At 36.1% G+C, this 17,361-nt stretch overlaps 1 protein-coding gene across 25 annotated transcripts in view; it reads right to left on the reverse strand.

Annotated features, from left to right (window-relative positions):
* Positions 1 to 1,336: 1,336 nt before the first annotated feature.
* Positions 1,337 to 17,361, reverse strand: part of LOC129578685 (protein dead ringer) — a 53,571-nt gene continuing 37,546 nt past the window's right edge. For 13 of the 25 annotated variants that reach the window (XM_055467615.1, XM_055467597.1, XM_055467608.1 and 10 more), the window contains 7 exons: positions 17,201 to 17,273; positions 7,462 to 7,645; positions 3,955 to 4,108; positions 3,684 to 3,873; positions 3,447 to 3,591; positions 2,921 to 3,366; positions 1,497 to 2,780 (listed from right to left, as the gene is read on the reverse strand). In XM_055467615.1, the coding sequence (XP_055323590.1) occupies positions 2,533 to 2,780; positions 2,921 to 3,366; positions 3,447 to 3,591; positions 3,684 to 3,873; positions 3,955 to 4,108; positions 7,462 to 7,645; positions 17,201 to 17,273 (1,440 nt within the window). In that variant the 3' untranslated portion in view covers positions 1,497 to 2,532. Of the gene's footprint in view, positions 2,781 to 2,920; positions 3,367 to 3,446; positions 3,592 to 3,683; positions 3,874 to 3,954; positions 4,109 to 7,461; positions 7,646 to 17,200; positions 17,274 to 17,361 lie in introns of all 25 variants that reach the window. The other 12 variants (XM_055467618.1, XM_055467603.1, XM_055467604.1 and 9 more) reach the window with 2 other exon arrangements.

Raw genomic sequence — 17,361 nt, forward strand, 5'->3', positions numbered from 1 at the left:
TGTTTATGTTATGCTTAATGATGATGATGCATGTGTGTGTGTGTGTGTGTATTAAATGTGTTGATTTTTCATTGAACACAATTTCCAGAAGAGATTTAAACAAGCACGAAATCATTTCATTTTTTTTTCTTCATTTTTTTTTCTCACTCTATTATCGTTTTTTTTCTTCTCTAATTTATACAATCGATTTACAGGGTGCGTTCTTTTTTCTCGATTTTCAGTTGCAGTGATGCGATCGTTTAAACGATCATTTGACAATTGTCAAACGTAACGGCATTATAAAAATCAGCCTGTGCTTAAGTGTCATTTTCTTTTTCTTTCAAATTTTGCAATTCAATTTCAATCATGTGCTTCAACTAATAAGTAATTCTATATTTATTTATAATATGTTTTTTTTTCTTCTCTTTTAAATTTAGCTTAAAATGATGCGTGTGTGTGTTACCTTTGTCTACGTTTTTGTTTATAATTATTTGCTATTATGTTTGCCATTGTATTTATCTGTGTGTTTGTTCTTTTGTTCAAATCTGCTGCAAATTGCGGTGCAGAATGCCTTCAAGTGCAAATGTATAAAATGTCTTGCATCATATTTTAAATGGAATCCCTGAATTAAATAAGAAAAAATAAGGACAACTGCGATGAGCCAGCTATGTAGCTCATTCTTGAACTGTTTGTGTGTGTGTTTTCTCTATACGTTCATAAACTGTTTTGCACAAAAAAAAACAAACAAAAAAGGAAACAAAAGAAAAAGCAAACACAAAACAAATGTAAAGACATTTTTTTTCCAATTAATTAATAAACCACATGAAATAATCACCAAGCACACACAAATTATACAATTGAAACAGTCTTATTTAGTCGTAGCGAAAGAAAAATACAAGAAAAAAAAACTGGTGAAATTATTCGAATGAAAATGCTCTAGTCCTACTGAAATGCACATTTTCGGATGCGAAAAATTTCCGGGTTAGTTTTCCATTGATCGAGAGTTGATTATGTCATTTCTATTGGTTGATGTGTGAAAATGTTTAGGAAAATAAAAAGAGTCATGTCTGTCATACATGGTAATATGCTGTTTGTTCATGGAATTATTTACAAATATCAAGCTACTTATGTGGTTTTGTTGGTTAGATACAAAACGAAAGAAAAAATGATGATATTCTGAGGATACTTTGTGTCGCAAATGTTTTTTTTTATCTCGCATCTCATAATATAGCATTTTGCATTCATTGCAAAGCAACGATTTCGGTTTCTTTTTCTTCATCAAATTGTTCAACGATGAAATTTTTTTTTTATAGCTTATTGTTATTTTAATGTCATAACAACACACACATACTTTCTCTGTTGTTTGTCTCTTAATTGATTTACTCATTATAATTTTATAGTGCACAAGATAAATAGATTTTTTTTATATATATATACATACATATATTTAGTGTCAGTTTAGTTGAATTTCTTACAAATATAAAAGTACGAAGAAAATTTCTATACTCTGCTTAATATTTTTTTTCATTTACTACTGTTTTATTTGGGTTTTTTTCAAAAAAAGAAAAAAAAATTATGAAGAAAAACAGAAGGAAAAAGGAAATATAGAGACAAAAGCATTATATTTTTTTTTTGTAAATGTCCAGTGTAGTATAATAATGAATAATATTGAATTTGAATGAATTCAAACAGTGAAAAGAAAATGTGTATCTCATATTAAAACAATTATGTTTAAATAAAACCATAAGAAAAGAAAAAAAAATTACACTAAAAAAAACACCCGAATGCGAATCTTCTTTGAACTTCCCTGATAGAAAAGCAAAACTAACTACACGGTAAATTCTTTCTTTCTCTCTGCATCTGAATAAAAAAAAAATTAAAAAAAAACTCATCTCTAATTTTCCTGACTAATAGTTCTTGTGATTCGGCGTTTGTGGTGTAGCAATGTGAACGGAAAATAGTTCACACAATGATTTTTTTTTATTTCTTGCGGCGATGATAAAGATAAATGTGTCTTGTTTTCAATTGTTTTGTAAATTCTTTTCTCGCGAGATCAAAGCAGAATGGAGAAAAAGAAAATTTGTAAGAACATTAATGCGGTACAAACATTTAAACAAACCTATTTTAAACTACTGAAACGCTACTTGAATTGCTTGAAAAATAAACACATGACGCAAAGCAAGATCAAAAATGTCATAACTTCTTTCGATGCTGCTGCTGCATCTGCTTCTGCTGATGTTGCTAGTACTACGGTTTTCTGCTTATCGAGCTTGTGTATGCACTTCGAAACATATATTTGTTCGAATGGTTTCTTTATCCAACCTTATAGACCTATCATCATGATTTAATTGCATGCTTTTTTATTTAAATGTAATTCTTGTTTTTTTTTGTTTGTTGTTGTTGTTGTTGTTCATCCCTAAATTACTACGTTAAGTTTGAAAACTTGTCAAAGTTAATAACTAATTAATTGTTGATTTTTTCTCTCTCTCCCTCTCTCAGCGAATTGGAGCTATCGCATACGAAAATTATGAAATTCATTCGAACGATTCGAATTTAAGATGAAACTAATGGACGCGTAACCGTTGGAACACCACGATTCGGCCTGTCTTCAACCATCGGACTGCTGGCACTCGCACCACTCGATGTGGTGGTCGGTGTGATTTTGCTTGGTGTACACGGTGGTGATGATGTTGGGCTCGTTGATTGGGCTGCATTTACACGATTCGCAAATAGAACACCCTCATATTGTACACCATTCAGTTCCATTGAAACAACCAATTGTTGTTCACCCGATTCGGAACCTGTTGAAAAAGAAAACGATCCAGAGAATGAGTTAATTTTTTAGTAAATTCAGATACCATGTTCAAGTATATAATTCAAGTTCGAAACCACCGAATTCCGGTTATCAAATTAAGTTGTTCGAATTCAGCGTTCAACTTACCTCGGCTAAACAATTTGAATTGCATGCCAGACAGAAGTGCGAGTGGACTGCAGGCATTGAGGAGATCATTGCTGCCATTATGACTTGTATTATTTGTACCATTTCGATGATTTGACGATGGCGGTGAGGCGGACATGTGCCGGCGTGATGATGAATGATTTTGGCTATTATGAAAACTCAATAGGCCATTTCGATGTTCATCACGTTCAATTGACCGATTACGATGATTTGGCGACGGAGGTGTTTCAGAACGGCGACGATGCTCATGATTGTAATGGTTGTGCGGTGAAACGCGTTGGGACTGTTGCAACTGTGAGTGTAATTGTTGTAGAGCGACTTTCTTTGATGGCAGCACATAGTCACGTTCCTCACGATCAAAATCATTGCCGGTGTCTCGTTCACGTTTAATTCCATGTGTTGGTGATTCGGTTAGGTTCAATGCCTCTCTGTAAATGAGATGGATGCTGTTAAGTGTGGTCTCTCTTTTCTTCGAAACAGAGGGAAGTGATTAAAATGTAATACTTACCTTTGTGGTTCATTGTTGGGTGGACTAGTTGTGTTATTGGACGTTGGTGGGCTGGTATTATTATTGTACATTGACCAAAGTGCAACGCGTGACATTTCCAATGCGTTTAATGTATCAGCTCGAATGCAATCTGGACTTTGTGGACCTTTAAATTGAAATGAATTTGGTTTGATTGGATTTTCATTTGTCAAAAGTGACTTATCAAACTCATGGATTTTGTAACGATGAAACACTTACGTGCAGCCTCTTTTGGTTGTTGCAAAAGTTTGAAATACTCATAAAGATCCGACATTTGGTTTGGCAGCAAGCCCATTTGTTGATTGCCGAGCAAGCGGTGATGTGAATTTTGTGTGGCACCATGCGATACCAATGACAATGGAGACATTTGTTGTAGACCGCCTGGTAATGGTGACCGTTGTACCTGTTGCTGGATTAAACGTTGACATCAAATTAGCACAATTTCGCTTATCAATTTAGTTTACTGTGTAAAAATGAATCTTTTCTTTACCAATTGTTGGAGTTGCCCTTGCATTTGTGTATCAAATTGACCGTAGCTGGAACGTCTTCCCTCACGGCGGTTTCCATCAATGGCTGCTTGTAGTTCAGCCGGAGTGCTTAAATTCTTCTTTTCACACTCATATGGATACAAGTATTTCATGTACCTAGTAGAAGGGAAATAAAAAGAGCATTTTATTATGAGAAAGGAAGCAAACGCATTTTATCCATTCAAATAATTCAACGCATAACTATGCAGAATTGAAAGATTAACGAACACAATGGGGATACCGTACTGCAGTGAATGGACTATTTGCGGTTTGAAAAATATAGAGCGCGTTGAACTAGCAAAACGCAACATTTAAATCAATCACACAGTTGTGTCTACCGATATTTCTTCGGTATAATTCGCGGCAATACAATGTCAACTGATCGGTGTACAAAGCAAAAAAAAAGCCACAATAATGATCAACACTTATGGTATTTAAACTGCACTTCGGATAAATTATGGTGAGCTTATGCTGATATTGCAATATTGTTTATTAACAATTGTATACAGAATGGCTCTGGTTTGCCGCTCCAATTCCTACGTCAATTTTTATTGAAATGAGACACTTACATAAATTTAAAGAAAAGTGAATGAATTTATGCATCCATAAAGAATATATAGTGTCGCAGATGAAAAAAGTTCATTTTTTACGACAAGCATACACGATGACTATTTTGACTCGAACAAATGTTGTTGATACGATGCGAAGAAGAAAAATCCAAAATAATGCGAATCGTACGTGCCTAACATCATTTGATAGTTAGAATTGGCCAATTGGACAATTTATAATTAATGTCAATTTTTTTGTTGTTGTAATATTATCAACAATTTATTAGCTGATGTAATCGGAATGTTGAAGACATAATTATCAACCGATATGACGTGTATTTTTGCTTCGAATGCAAGTGCAGAAAATTCCAAACAATAAATGCTGTAATCCTTTTCGACATATTATTTCGAAGTAAAAGTACTTTAAATGAGTTTCGCATGAGGCGGCCCGTCGTACGTGCAAGCGCATAAAAAATGATCATTTTCATATTTGTATCGAATGAATGTATTCCGAGCTGAGGGGGGAGGGTACAAAAAAACAAAAAACATCAAAAAAGTTGAAGAGAGCATTTTATAAAAAACGCTGGCAAAATGGCTGCGGCTCAACAAGAGATCGTTGTTTGCCTCGCACCAAAAGCGTATAATTTATTCGAAATAAATAACGGAGTACACAGAAGAAAAATATTTCTATAGTTTTTCGTTGAATGAGTTTTTGCCGTGAATACTTTTTTTTCCTTTCTTCGCTTCGCAGTCATTTCTGTGTGACTACGATGACGACGACGATGCTTTGATGGAAGCGTTCGTATAAAATTGTGGTCTCTATCTCTCTCTCTCTCTCTTTGTGTAGTAGAGACTCTGCCCGTCAACCCCGAAAGGATTTTTGCGCTGAAACCGTAAGCTTGCATTTACAATCGGATCATTTATAGATATGCGCACCTTTTTAAACACTTTATTGCTGACTGCATTTTTATTATTGACATTTATTTGCATCGTAATTCATTTGCGAGAGGTCGGCATATAAACATCATACATACCGTCCCGCGAATAACTCACCAATATTGACATTAGTTCTGTGTGTGTGAGAGAGAGAGAGAGAAAAAAAAGAGTGCGCGCCGTTCACCGACCGAACCGAACGACGCGCGAATACGGCACAAACACAGTCATAGGCGCGCACACAGACAAACAACGATTAGATGCATTTCACTTTGGTGCGGATGCACTCATCCATGTCGAAGAAATAACATCGCCATGAGAAACGGTTATGCAGCGATGCACATGTGGCCGCGACCATTCTCACTCTTTCTCTCTCGCCCATTCACAGCGATGGTTTCAGTCAGTTTTCAAAATGCTTGCCCAATTCGCTCTTTTCCTCTCTATCTGCCGCCCTGCCGTTGCGGTTTTTAAAATGGAGATGATCGGCTTTGTTCCGCTTTTGTTGCACAACAATGATGCATGTTTTTCTTCATGTTACTTGTTTTTTCTCTCGCTCTCTTCTGCTTTTAATTGCTTCGCGTAAATTGTTTATTTGATTTGTTTTTCATTTGTGTGCCGTGCCTTTCGATAGCTGAATTGTAAAAATATATAAAGATGGGAAAAGACGGTAGAAATCCGCCCCTCGCAACAACAACAACAACAAAATAGCACTTATTTTATTTATTACCAAATAAACGGACATAAATAGCAACAATGTTGTCTTTGGCTGTGTGTATATGTGTGTTGGGGATGCAAACCACATCGCTCAACAAACGATTCTCTAGGCGCGGAATGTTTTGCACATTTGATACTTTGTGACCAAATATTAAAAACAAAACACACCAATTTTATTGCATTGAGCATTTAAATTTGCTTATTCGAATGCACATAATGTTTTATATATCTAAGGTTGGTTCGCATTTATATGATCATCTATTCGCACAGTATTAATATGCAGTTCGGAAATGAATTATGACAGGTGGAAAAATTCACTGGCACATTATTATTGCGCGAATCGTGTGCAACATAGTCGCTGTGGAATTAATTGGAAAATACTTTGTCGAGAGTTAAATGATGAACATTATGAACTGGGCGAGGTTTTTAATGATGAACACTGAACACCATTTGAACAATAGGCAAAATGTGCAATCATCACATGTTTCATCCTTGAGTGGGCGACACTTTAAACTCTTCTCAAATGAATTGCTTTCAATTTGCTAAACAACACACAGAAATGTTCACCGAAAATAAAACACTCTTCGAATTCCTCATACGTGTTTTGTGATTTTTGGTTCCCTCTTCTGTTCGGCTGTTGCTGTGTTTAAGAATTTAAAAAAAAAAAACAAAACAAATCACGCCGATGAAGATCCGTGTTGAAGAAAAAAAAAACGAACCAACGGAAATTTACGTTCGTAACGTGCATAACCCCATTAATATTTAATGTTTATTTGAGCATTTTGTTTGATTTACAATTTTAATTCACTTAGTCGCGTAGTGGGTCGCATAATTTTTAAAGTGGAACCCGAAGAAATGCGATTTGTTACTCTCGAATCACACAAAGTGGTGAGACATTGTTTGCTGAACGTGAATGAATCTGCGTGTAGCGGTGTAATTGAAAATGATGTTCAAGTGAAAATTTGGACTGTGCCGCTTGATGACATTAGGCGGCTCTTTCTTCCAGATGGCAAAAGATTCGAGAAAAGTCCTTTGACATTACACCGACTTGATTTGGTATGCTTGATGTAATTAACATAAATTATGCTAATCACTTCAATTAACTTGATGATCATTTTAATATAAAATCGTTCCATTACAACGCCTTACTTTTAGCCCACATGACATGATTTTTTTCTTATTGTCGTTGTTCCATTAAATGCAATACACACGCAAATGACATCGAAATAATCATAAAATCTAATCCAATCCGAATTACAAATAAACGGCACTTACTGTGTTCGGAGTGTGAAGGCAGCACTAGTAATGCTTGATGGTAAGTGCAAGCCCTTGATAATTTCTTGCCACAATTTCTTGTTGATAACATCAACGAGACCGCCACGGGCTATCACCAAGTTGTACAGTTCGTATAAATCCAGCACAGATTTGGCCATGATTGGCAACCGATTGATGGGAGTACCTAAGCGATTTATGAAAATGAGAAAACGAAAAAAATTAGTAAAATTTGAGAGAGAAAAACAAAAACAGTTGTTAAAATGTCACGCAAATTGCTCGATTTTTTTGTTATGCTGTCTGAAATGTGCCAAACGTCTGCATATGCTATAATATGACAAGTGCAAGTGAGAAAAGGAGAGAAAAGCAGATTGAACAAAGAGAAATGCGTGTGTGTGAATCATTTAAATGTTATAAATGTGGATTCAGATGCGGTTTTGTTGCTATTACGCATCGAACAACTACTGAGACAAATGAATGCGACAGTTCCTATGAAACGATGCCGATGTAGAGACGAGAGAGAGATATGAAGGGAAATGTGAAATGCATTGACAAACAAAACACAAACACATTCTACACGCAAAATGGAATTATTGTGCTTGCGCGTCGCAAGCAATGTATGTATGGCATATTGCCTCAATGATGGCAATTTCAGGACTATTTTTAACCGGGTACTTTTATATTGAATGGTTGGTGTTTTAATTGCATTTCGAATATGTGCTCTTAAGAGAGAGCGGCAGAGAGAGAGAGAGAGAGAGAGAGAGAGAGAGAGAGAGAGATTTGATGAGATGAGATCGTGGCGGGCACACACAACAGATCGCAATGACGAACACACGAAACATGGTCGTCATCACCGCCTGACGACGACGATGTGATGCGACCAATAATGTTCGGGTTGTGCGGTTTGCACATATAACACGCATAATGTTCATTTTATATTTTTCATCATCGGTTTATATAGGCATTTCTATCCAAATTTAACGATTTTATTAGGTTTATTTATATTATTGAGTCAGTACAACTGTGAAATTTTCTCTCGATGCATTCAACTCATTCCTCCTTTACGCAATGAAAATTACGATTTTATTGAAGTATTTCTCGAAATATCTCGGGTTAATTGCTTGCATAAAAACATACTTTTTGTTCCATGCTCTTCTTCGTCGTGTTTTCAGTTCCTTTCTTTTTTGGATGAACATTTGATGGAAGTACTTGTACACTTATTTGAAAAAATATGTGGAGCACAAGACAAGTCATCAACTAGTATGAACGAGAGTTTGAGGTAGAGAGGCATTGGAAGAGAGAAATGAGCTGAATGTGAGATCACATAGCATACATTGTTTGCTAATATGCAGAGTAGACGGACCACCGATAGAACGAACACGATTTGAGTGCAAATTATTTATTTGTGTTTTTCTATTTGGTGATGCCTGTTTATTTGTCGTTGAAATTTGTGAGAGACGATGAGAAAAAAAAAAGAACCTGAAATTAATTTCTCTAATTTCTTGACACAAGAGCTTAATGTAATTTTTTGTTTTTTATTCCGGAGGTGGATTGAACACAACACTAATAAATTAAAGTCAGTCGAATATGTATGAATTTTTTTTTTTTTTTTTTGATTTTCATTCGAATTTTATTCGATATTTTTAGCGCCAATTTGTTTCCACGTATTAAAGCAAGGGGGCAAACAACGTGATCAACAAGATATAACAGCGAGAGGCTGAGAGAGAGAGAGAGAGAGAGAGAGAGAGAGAGAGAGAAAGAGCAACAACAATAAAACAGCCAGCGACAACACGTAGTTTCACATCGCGGCAAAATGATTTACTGTGTCAGCGACAGTTCTTTTTGGTCGGATGCGAGACTTAATTTGATGGCTATATTTCGGAAGCGATTCACATCGCGCCCAATTTTAATAGACTTTGACAATGGTGGCTGTGCCGCTGCTATCCCGGGTGAAATATGTGAAAATTTTGATCTTATTTCATTCTTTCTGGTCGTCGTCGTCGTCTTCATCTTTAAATTTCATGTCAAAATATTTGTCGCCTCGCACTTCATTCATCGCCTGATGTTTTCCAAGCATTTTTATTTGAATTTTTATATCACACAATTTGTCACTAATGGGATCAGAAACTTTCATCGTATTTATCACACGTACAACAAGCAACGGGCCAAAATGAAGACAGTGCCAGCACAAATCAAGCAAAACGGCGTTATTTATAATTCGAAAATGAGCCTGAATTTATCGCGCAATCACTTAAATCATCATTCCACGGAACGTGTTGTCATGGCGCGCGCGCGAACGATGCGTGAGGCGCGCAAAATGTGAAAAATAATCGGCCGGAACAGACAGACAGAGCGAGAGAGAAACGGAGAGATAAAGGAAAAACCACGGTTCGAGAATTTTTCACATGATAAATTCATTGTATTCATTTTATTTGTTTTATTTTTTTGATTCGCGACCCGTTCTGCGGTGATTAATTCTGTCTTGGTTTTCAAATGTTCACGCATTTTTTTTTCTTTCATTTCTTTGGCTCTCGTCGCTCAGTCTCTCTCGCATTTGATTTATATGCCGGGTGAAATGTGGAATTATCTGCTTTCCACATTGATTTATTTTTTGTGTACATTTCAAAATGAAAATGCCTCGCTTGAGATCGTGATGAATGTGATCGAGATATTTATCGCAAACGCATATAAGAGCTGTTTCACACAGGCTCATCACAGTGACTCAGTGAATGCGTGTATATGCACGCGCTCTTTATTTAATTATGTGTTTAAAAGCTCTCACGATAAATCTTTCACTATTTTGATTGCCGCTCGAAATTGATACGATTAAACGGCCGAAATAGATCGATATGTATAAGCCGATTTCGAAAGAATCGACAGCAAAAACACACCGATTTTATCATATTTTTCGGTTTTTCATTTGGCGATGACTATCGATGCACACAGCATGACACAAAATGACCAGTATCTAACGCTGGATTACCCGTTGATTACACACCGATATAAAACACAGAGAGGAGAAAAGACAGAATTGGCGTTCAGAGTGCAGATGAAAACCCCATGCTGTATATATGTATTGTCTTGCCATTTCAATGGGTGCATTTTCTTGGCTATTCGTCATTTTCCCAGCTCTCGATAAGATGAAGCGCTCGATTCTAATCTATAAACATCTAATAAATTGATTAGTGTGAGCCCGGTGAAGGGCTCACGTCTAAACAGAACATTTAATGGAAAAGTAGCGGCGAAAGAAATGTACTCACACATACATGCCATAGAATGTGTAGGAGCGCGCGCGCACACATAAACGACCCATTTAATTTCGCCCGTACGCTTCGTATTTGAGCCGATTGCTTTTGAATTGAATCGTTCGTAATCACTTCTGTAGCATATGGATTCGGATCGGATCAGTTTCCGAGTGTTGTAGAGTGAAAATGACTTGATTCTCTATTATAAATACTCCTACATTCTTTCCATTAAATTCTTTTCATACTCTTCATGATACGTTTTGTATCAAAAATAAATTGAATGATTTTACTGATATCATTTTCGAATGTTCCAAAAAAAAAAAAACAACAACTGGCTTCAATTCATGTTTGATCCAGGAAACTAACTCCTTTTTATGTGGTTTTGATTTACGACCAGTTGAGAAAAAAATTACAATTCTCAGTCGAAAATACAGAAGAAACGGCTTAATTCAATGCAGAAAAAAACAATTCCACCATCAAAAATGTTCAGCATGATAGGATCCAATGATTTCACAGGTGCATCATTCGAATCAAAACGATGAGCGTTGAGTGAATTTAATGGCTAAGAAATTCCTTTGAATTAAACGGCCAAAATAATTAACCCTCAACTGCATGAATTTTTCCCAGGACTGCGAGTACTGGTAATTGGTTGATTTTTGGCCATAGATAACGAAAAAAATATTCAAAATCCTGGATTCCTCATGGTTTGGTCAGAAAATGCGATTGACATAAATCATAGAACAATCAAATCCATTGTTTAAAAGTGTCAAAAATTTGTCTAACGTGTGATCCAAATAATTTATTTTGTCAAATTTTCGTTTTCGTGCACATTTTTATTTATAATTCACCAATCGTACTACATAGACAAATAGCTCAAAGGACAAAAATGAAGAAAAAACATTGACAAATGAAAATTCCCCTTGAAGCAATGTGATCCGACGTACGATTCACATTATACAGGCGTTTAAATGATGCCCGCCAAAAGGCGGGCTTATGCAGTTGAGGGTTAAGAGCGCTACGATCACCAATCGAATTCAGCTAAACAAAATTCTCAGACAATGTAATCGCCTTTCGTTTGTAGATGAAATTAATCGATTTTAGTGCTTGCCAAAAGCAGCGGAAAAACAAAACACACATCGTCGTAAACATTTCACAAACGAAACGTTCGATTCGAAAAAATATGAATAATAAAAGTGCACGTGCTTAATATCGTTTCTCTAGACAAATCAATTACAGTCGCACTCTCTGTGTCTCTCTCGCTTAGCAGTAATTCAGTTTTTAATGCGATCATTGAAAATTGTACAAAGACAGAAAAAAATAGCCACCACAACTTTTGCACGATGCAAATTTTAAATTAAAATTCAAACGACTGCAATGATGTTTGGTTGATTCGCACACACTTAATTTCAATTCGGACAATGTACGTTGCGTTCGTGTATGTGTTTTGACTAGATTGTAGGATTTGGTTGCATTTATGACCAGTGACGAATGGCAACCTAAGAAATATCTATTAAATCGCGTGCATAAAATCACAACTTTACTATTTGTCACCCTGACGAGGCGATGGGGAAAATAACCGATATACGAACCGACGAAATAAAAACAAAAGCTCGTAAAGAACAAACGATGAATTCAAAATCGAAAATAAAAACGACGAAGAAAAACCATATTGCATTTAATTGACATATTTTCTTGCATCACATCATCGACTCGGCAATTTCATTCTATACATTCATGTGATTGTGTGCGTGAGAGTGTGTGTTTGCCAACGGACGGTCATAAAATTGTAATTAAAGACGAAAATCAGAAATTTATGTACGAACACTCGCTTTTTTCGGTTTGTGAGCTCGACACACAAGCACCTTTTTTCCACTCTCTCTCTCTCTCTCTCTCTCTCTCTCTCTCTCTCTCTCTCTCTCTCTTTCTCTCTCTCTCTCTCTCTCTCTCTCTCTTTCGCTTTTCGCCGTTGTTTTGGCTCTGGGTGTGCCCAATGGAAACAAAGGACAAATACTCACAATACCGTCGTACAAAATAAAATACAAACGACAGCATTGAACTTTTTTTCTTTAATAAATTCGTTGTATTAATACGAAATTGAGCGGACTCGCGCTCGCATTCGAAATGAAAACGCAAAATGTAATGATTGATATTTCCATGTAATTAATCTCGGAGCGTGCATTCGTCATTGCTTTGTACGAGTTTTTTTTTCTTGCTTTCTTTCAGGGAAAGCATTACAACAACCGCAATTCGATGAGAGAGAGAGAGCGGGTGATGTGATGTATGACATCATGTTTTCTCTGCATTCAAATTGATGTTGCTTTTTTTCTTTCCTCAATTTGTTCATTTGGTTGCTTGAAACATTCAAAAATTTCGATTCATTGTAGTCGTTATCGTCGTCATCCTCGTTACTACGTACGCTTTCCTTGTTCGGAGTAGAGCGTTCGCTTATTGAAAAACAATAATAAAATCAAATCTAAATTAAGAAATCAATCGTCAAGATTTTTTGGCGGTGCGTGTTCGGAATTGTCGGTTGAATACGACACCCATTCGCGCGCATATTGCGCGCTCATATTCAGTTAGTCAAATTGAATGGAAAGTGCGCTCTGTCAAGGAACCGAAGAAAGAAAAAAGATAAAAGCGAAGAAAACATCCGAAATGTATTTCATTTGTTGGATTTACGCACTCGACTGATATTCGACATAAATTGAAGAAAATGATGATCATTAGAACGAAAAAAAAGGAAAGGTGTCTGGCTGTGATGTCATGAAAAGCGACAACGAAACAATTCAATCGAACCAAAACGCGCGTGAATAACTAGAGGAGAAAAAAAACACCAATCGGCTGTTGAATTTCGAGAAATAGAATGTGATCGAAGAGCAGCCATCAAATGAGGACGAGAAAGCGGAAAATTAAGACGACGGCAAATCACTCAAGTAACATCAGCAGACACAGCCACCATCGCCGCCCGGTTAATGTTCGGCAATACGAGACGATTAATTATCGAAATATTATATTTATTTTAAGCGCTGTCCAATCGCTGAATAGAAGAGTCACATCAATAGAGAGAAGACGCACATCCATTCGCAAAGGAGCGAAAACACGCGACATTCCTTTTATACCGATACTTGAATAGACAAAATAATGAAAATAACTATACACATTGAACATCCGACACAACCGCGGCTTGATGACTTTTCGATTCTCCGAAACCGATGAAGTGACGGAAAGGAGGCAGGGAAAAAACTACTAACATCGGCTCGCATGATTCGGCATTACAGCTTGAAATGTTATCAACTTCCCAAAATGATTGAGTACTTTTTAAAAAAGTCAACCATCACAGAGGCACTTGAGCTGAGGCGAGCGAGCGAGCTAGCGCTCGCATGTACGTTAACTTCTTCGCCTGCGCCTATATTGCACGCGTTTTTATTCACATCGTGGAAATTTTCATAATGTCAAAATATTGACGGCTACGAGGAAAATACTTCATGTTTTAATCATCTCTTTGTTTTCATTTGCTCATTAACTACCACCGAAAAATTCTAATCTAATTTTAACGATATATATAACGTTCTCGGTAAGTTTTTTTTTCTTCTTCTTCTTCTGTTGTTCTCTTACTTTCTCTTTTCCGCTATTTCACACATTTTGATCCGTGATTTTTCTCGTATGTCAAAGTCTTGCTCCTACTATTTTCGTCGTGCATCGTTCGAAGACTGCGATTTCTTATTCTTCATCATTTTCGTTATTTTGTTATTTCATATTCAAGAATCGAATCGTTGTGCGCTTTGGTGTGCTGATCGTTTCCGCCGATCGAATTATAATTACGAATATGTTGGTGTTGGATCAGCGCAAATGCAAACACACACAGCGCGCACAACATCGAGTAACTTATATGGCTGTTAACACACACACAGCCATTGAAATATCAATAGAGAGAGAGAGAGAGAGAGGGAGAGAGAGAGAGAGAGAGAAAAAGGAAAGACGAGGAGAAAAAACATTCCTTTGGAAGTTGAGAGAACGGAACAATGTCGACAAAACCGAGAAATAATACACTGAACACAGTAGCTCAATGGAATAATAGGGCAACGAAATAATGAAAAGAACCAACAAAATAACGACATGAACGAAAAGCCATGAGTCATTTTTGTTAACATAGATGTCAATCAATTTGAAAGAAATTGAAATAGTTTTTGTGGCAGCATACAAGTGTAAAGTGTGTGTACGTATAAAAATATGACGAAAAACCCGTCGAAGATAAAACAAATTCGAGAGCAGGAGGGAGAGAGAGAGAGAGTGAAAAAAGCGGAGAAGAAAAATATCACTTTTCACTTTTTGAAATTTTAACCATGCCAACAACCGAATTGAGCCATCGCAACAAATGGGGTAAAAGGCGACCGAGAATCCGAAATTTAAATTCGAATCCACATCATTATGCTTTCATTACCGTTTTTAATACATGAATCTACGCAGTTTATAATTATCGTTACGTTGGAGCATGGCCGGCTTTTTTCGTCGCCGCTTTTGAGTTGGTTAATTTTTTCATACTAATATCGACCGTCAAGTTATTGATGTTATTTTCTTTTTTCATCGTTTTGGTAACTGTTGCTTCGCCATGAAAATTGATCGTTGTCGAATGACCTGGATGATGGTAATTGTTATTCAGGAATTTCCTTGGCATGTCCTTGATGAGTCAAATGACTTTGATAAAGTTCTCATGAGATACAAAAATCTCTGCAACTTCCAAGGATCCTTTTACAAGGGTGGTTGTAGCACTGCTACAATGACCTCCCGATGAAAATGCAGCCGAATCGATTTGCGGTGCAAACACAAGCATTTCATCATCTGAAAGGTGACAGCCACATAATGATCTTTATTCGATGTTCGAGTCTCCTTTCGATTGATGTGTGTGCTCCGCATTTCTTTGTTTATTTTTGCTTCTTGTTCGCGTTGTAATCGTCATCATAGACTAGAGACATACAGAATAAAAAAAAAGAGAGAGAGAACATACGACAAGAAGTGACGACGCGGGTGCGTGAGCGCGAGCTACACATTTTCGCGTTTGCCATATTTTGTGTCATAAGCAATGTGCTTGCCTCGCGCATCTGACATTTGTGGTACACGTAAACATTAATTATACACTCATCATTATTTTGTTCATTTTTCCGATTTTGTTTCCATCTTGACGTCGCTTTTTTTGTCCTCTTCTTCTTCGTTTTACCTAGAACTGACTGACGAGAATGTGTGAGCGAGCGAGTGAGCGAGCGATCGGCTACGAAGACAAACATGTGTTAATCATCAAATGTCAAACGGAAATATACTGCATTGAATTAATCATAAAGTGACACAATATCTAATGGCTTTGGCTATTAATAAAAAATCCAAAATAGAAAAATCAACCAAATCAACCAAGCCAATATCGGTTCATTTGATATTTCTTTTTTTTTCATCGTTCGAATCTATTTTTCGATCGGTTGTTTTTCTCTCTTTCAATCACTTTCAAATGCCGTTTATTTATTCTTTTATTTGTATTTTCATTCGTGTGTCTGTGTGTAGACGTGCTCATTTGTGATTTATGGAAATCGAGAATCACATTCAATTGTGTGTATCGACAGCACGGATCAATCTCAAACATTTTCATTGTGTAGGCAGAAAAGTCTCTCTCGCTTTTATTTTTCGCCTTCACACTACACATCGATTGGCTGCTCAATGGATTAAAAAAACAAAATGATAAACAACGAGATGGAATTTGTAGAAAAGGAGTGACGACGATTCGTTCATTGAACAAAATTCAGAGCTTTGAAGTACATCAATCGATTTGTTATGTAATTATTTTGTTTTATCTTTCATTTGTAAAAGAGTTGATTTTTTGATCAATCAGACAATTGAAATTTACGTTTAACGCCATTGAAAAGCTGTAAATTTTTATTGTCTCCAAGATTGATGCGTATCTACTTTGTCAGCTAAATTAAATTGGTGCAAATTATCAATTGCAGGCATTAAGTCAACATATTCAACGATGATCGTGTCGATGCATTTTTAATGGTTCGACAGAATCAAGGCTTCTCTATCATTCTTTGTTATGCCGTTTTTAATACACGTATTACACATACGTTGTGTTATTCATACGTATATTTCAATAAAAATACGACAAAAAATTATCATCTTTTGAATGAAAATCGGTTTCAATGAAATGGCCGCGATTGTATGATGACCTATCGATTCGACGATCATGATAAAGTTCGTAAAAGTGAATAAAAAAAATATTCTTTTCACATTTGATTTCTCTTGATCTCAGTGACCTTTACTCATCTTCTTGTCTCGATACATAACTAAAATTCACTCGCACAGAGCACATGAATAACAATCAAAAGACGGAAATGATTCAAATTCAATGTGTCTGTATTCAATTTCAATTTCAATTCAAAATTGTCATATTTAGCATAGCCTCTGATCGATGGCTGGATATTTGCGTGAAAGAATATTCAACTGCAGTTACTTACCTCGTCTCTGCATGAAATGGAAAAGATCATCTAAAAATTCTTTGCGCTTTGGTTCATCGCTGATTTCGTATAACTGAAAAATTGAAGGAAAAAATAGGAAAATGATTAGAAAAATCAATTTAATATTAGAGTTTGTAAAGAATAAGTTGTGAACATAAAAA

Source organism: Sitodiplosis mosellana, unplaced genomic scaffold (assembly GCF_009176505.1).
Source record: "Sitodiplosis mosellana isolate CC-2019 unplaced genomic scaffold, AAFC_SMos_1.0 Smas_scaffold_6226, whole genome shotgun sequence".
NCBI classification, from domain to species: domain Eukaryota; kingdom Metazoa; phylum Arthropoda; class Insecta; order Diptera; family Cecidomyiidae; genus Sitodiplosis; species Sitodiplosis mosellana.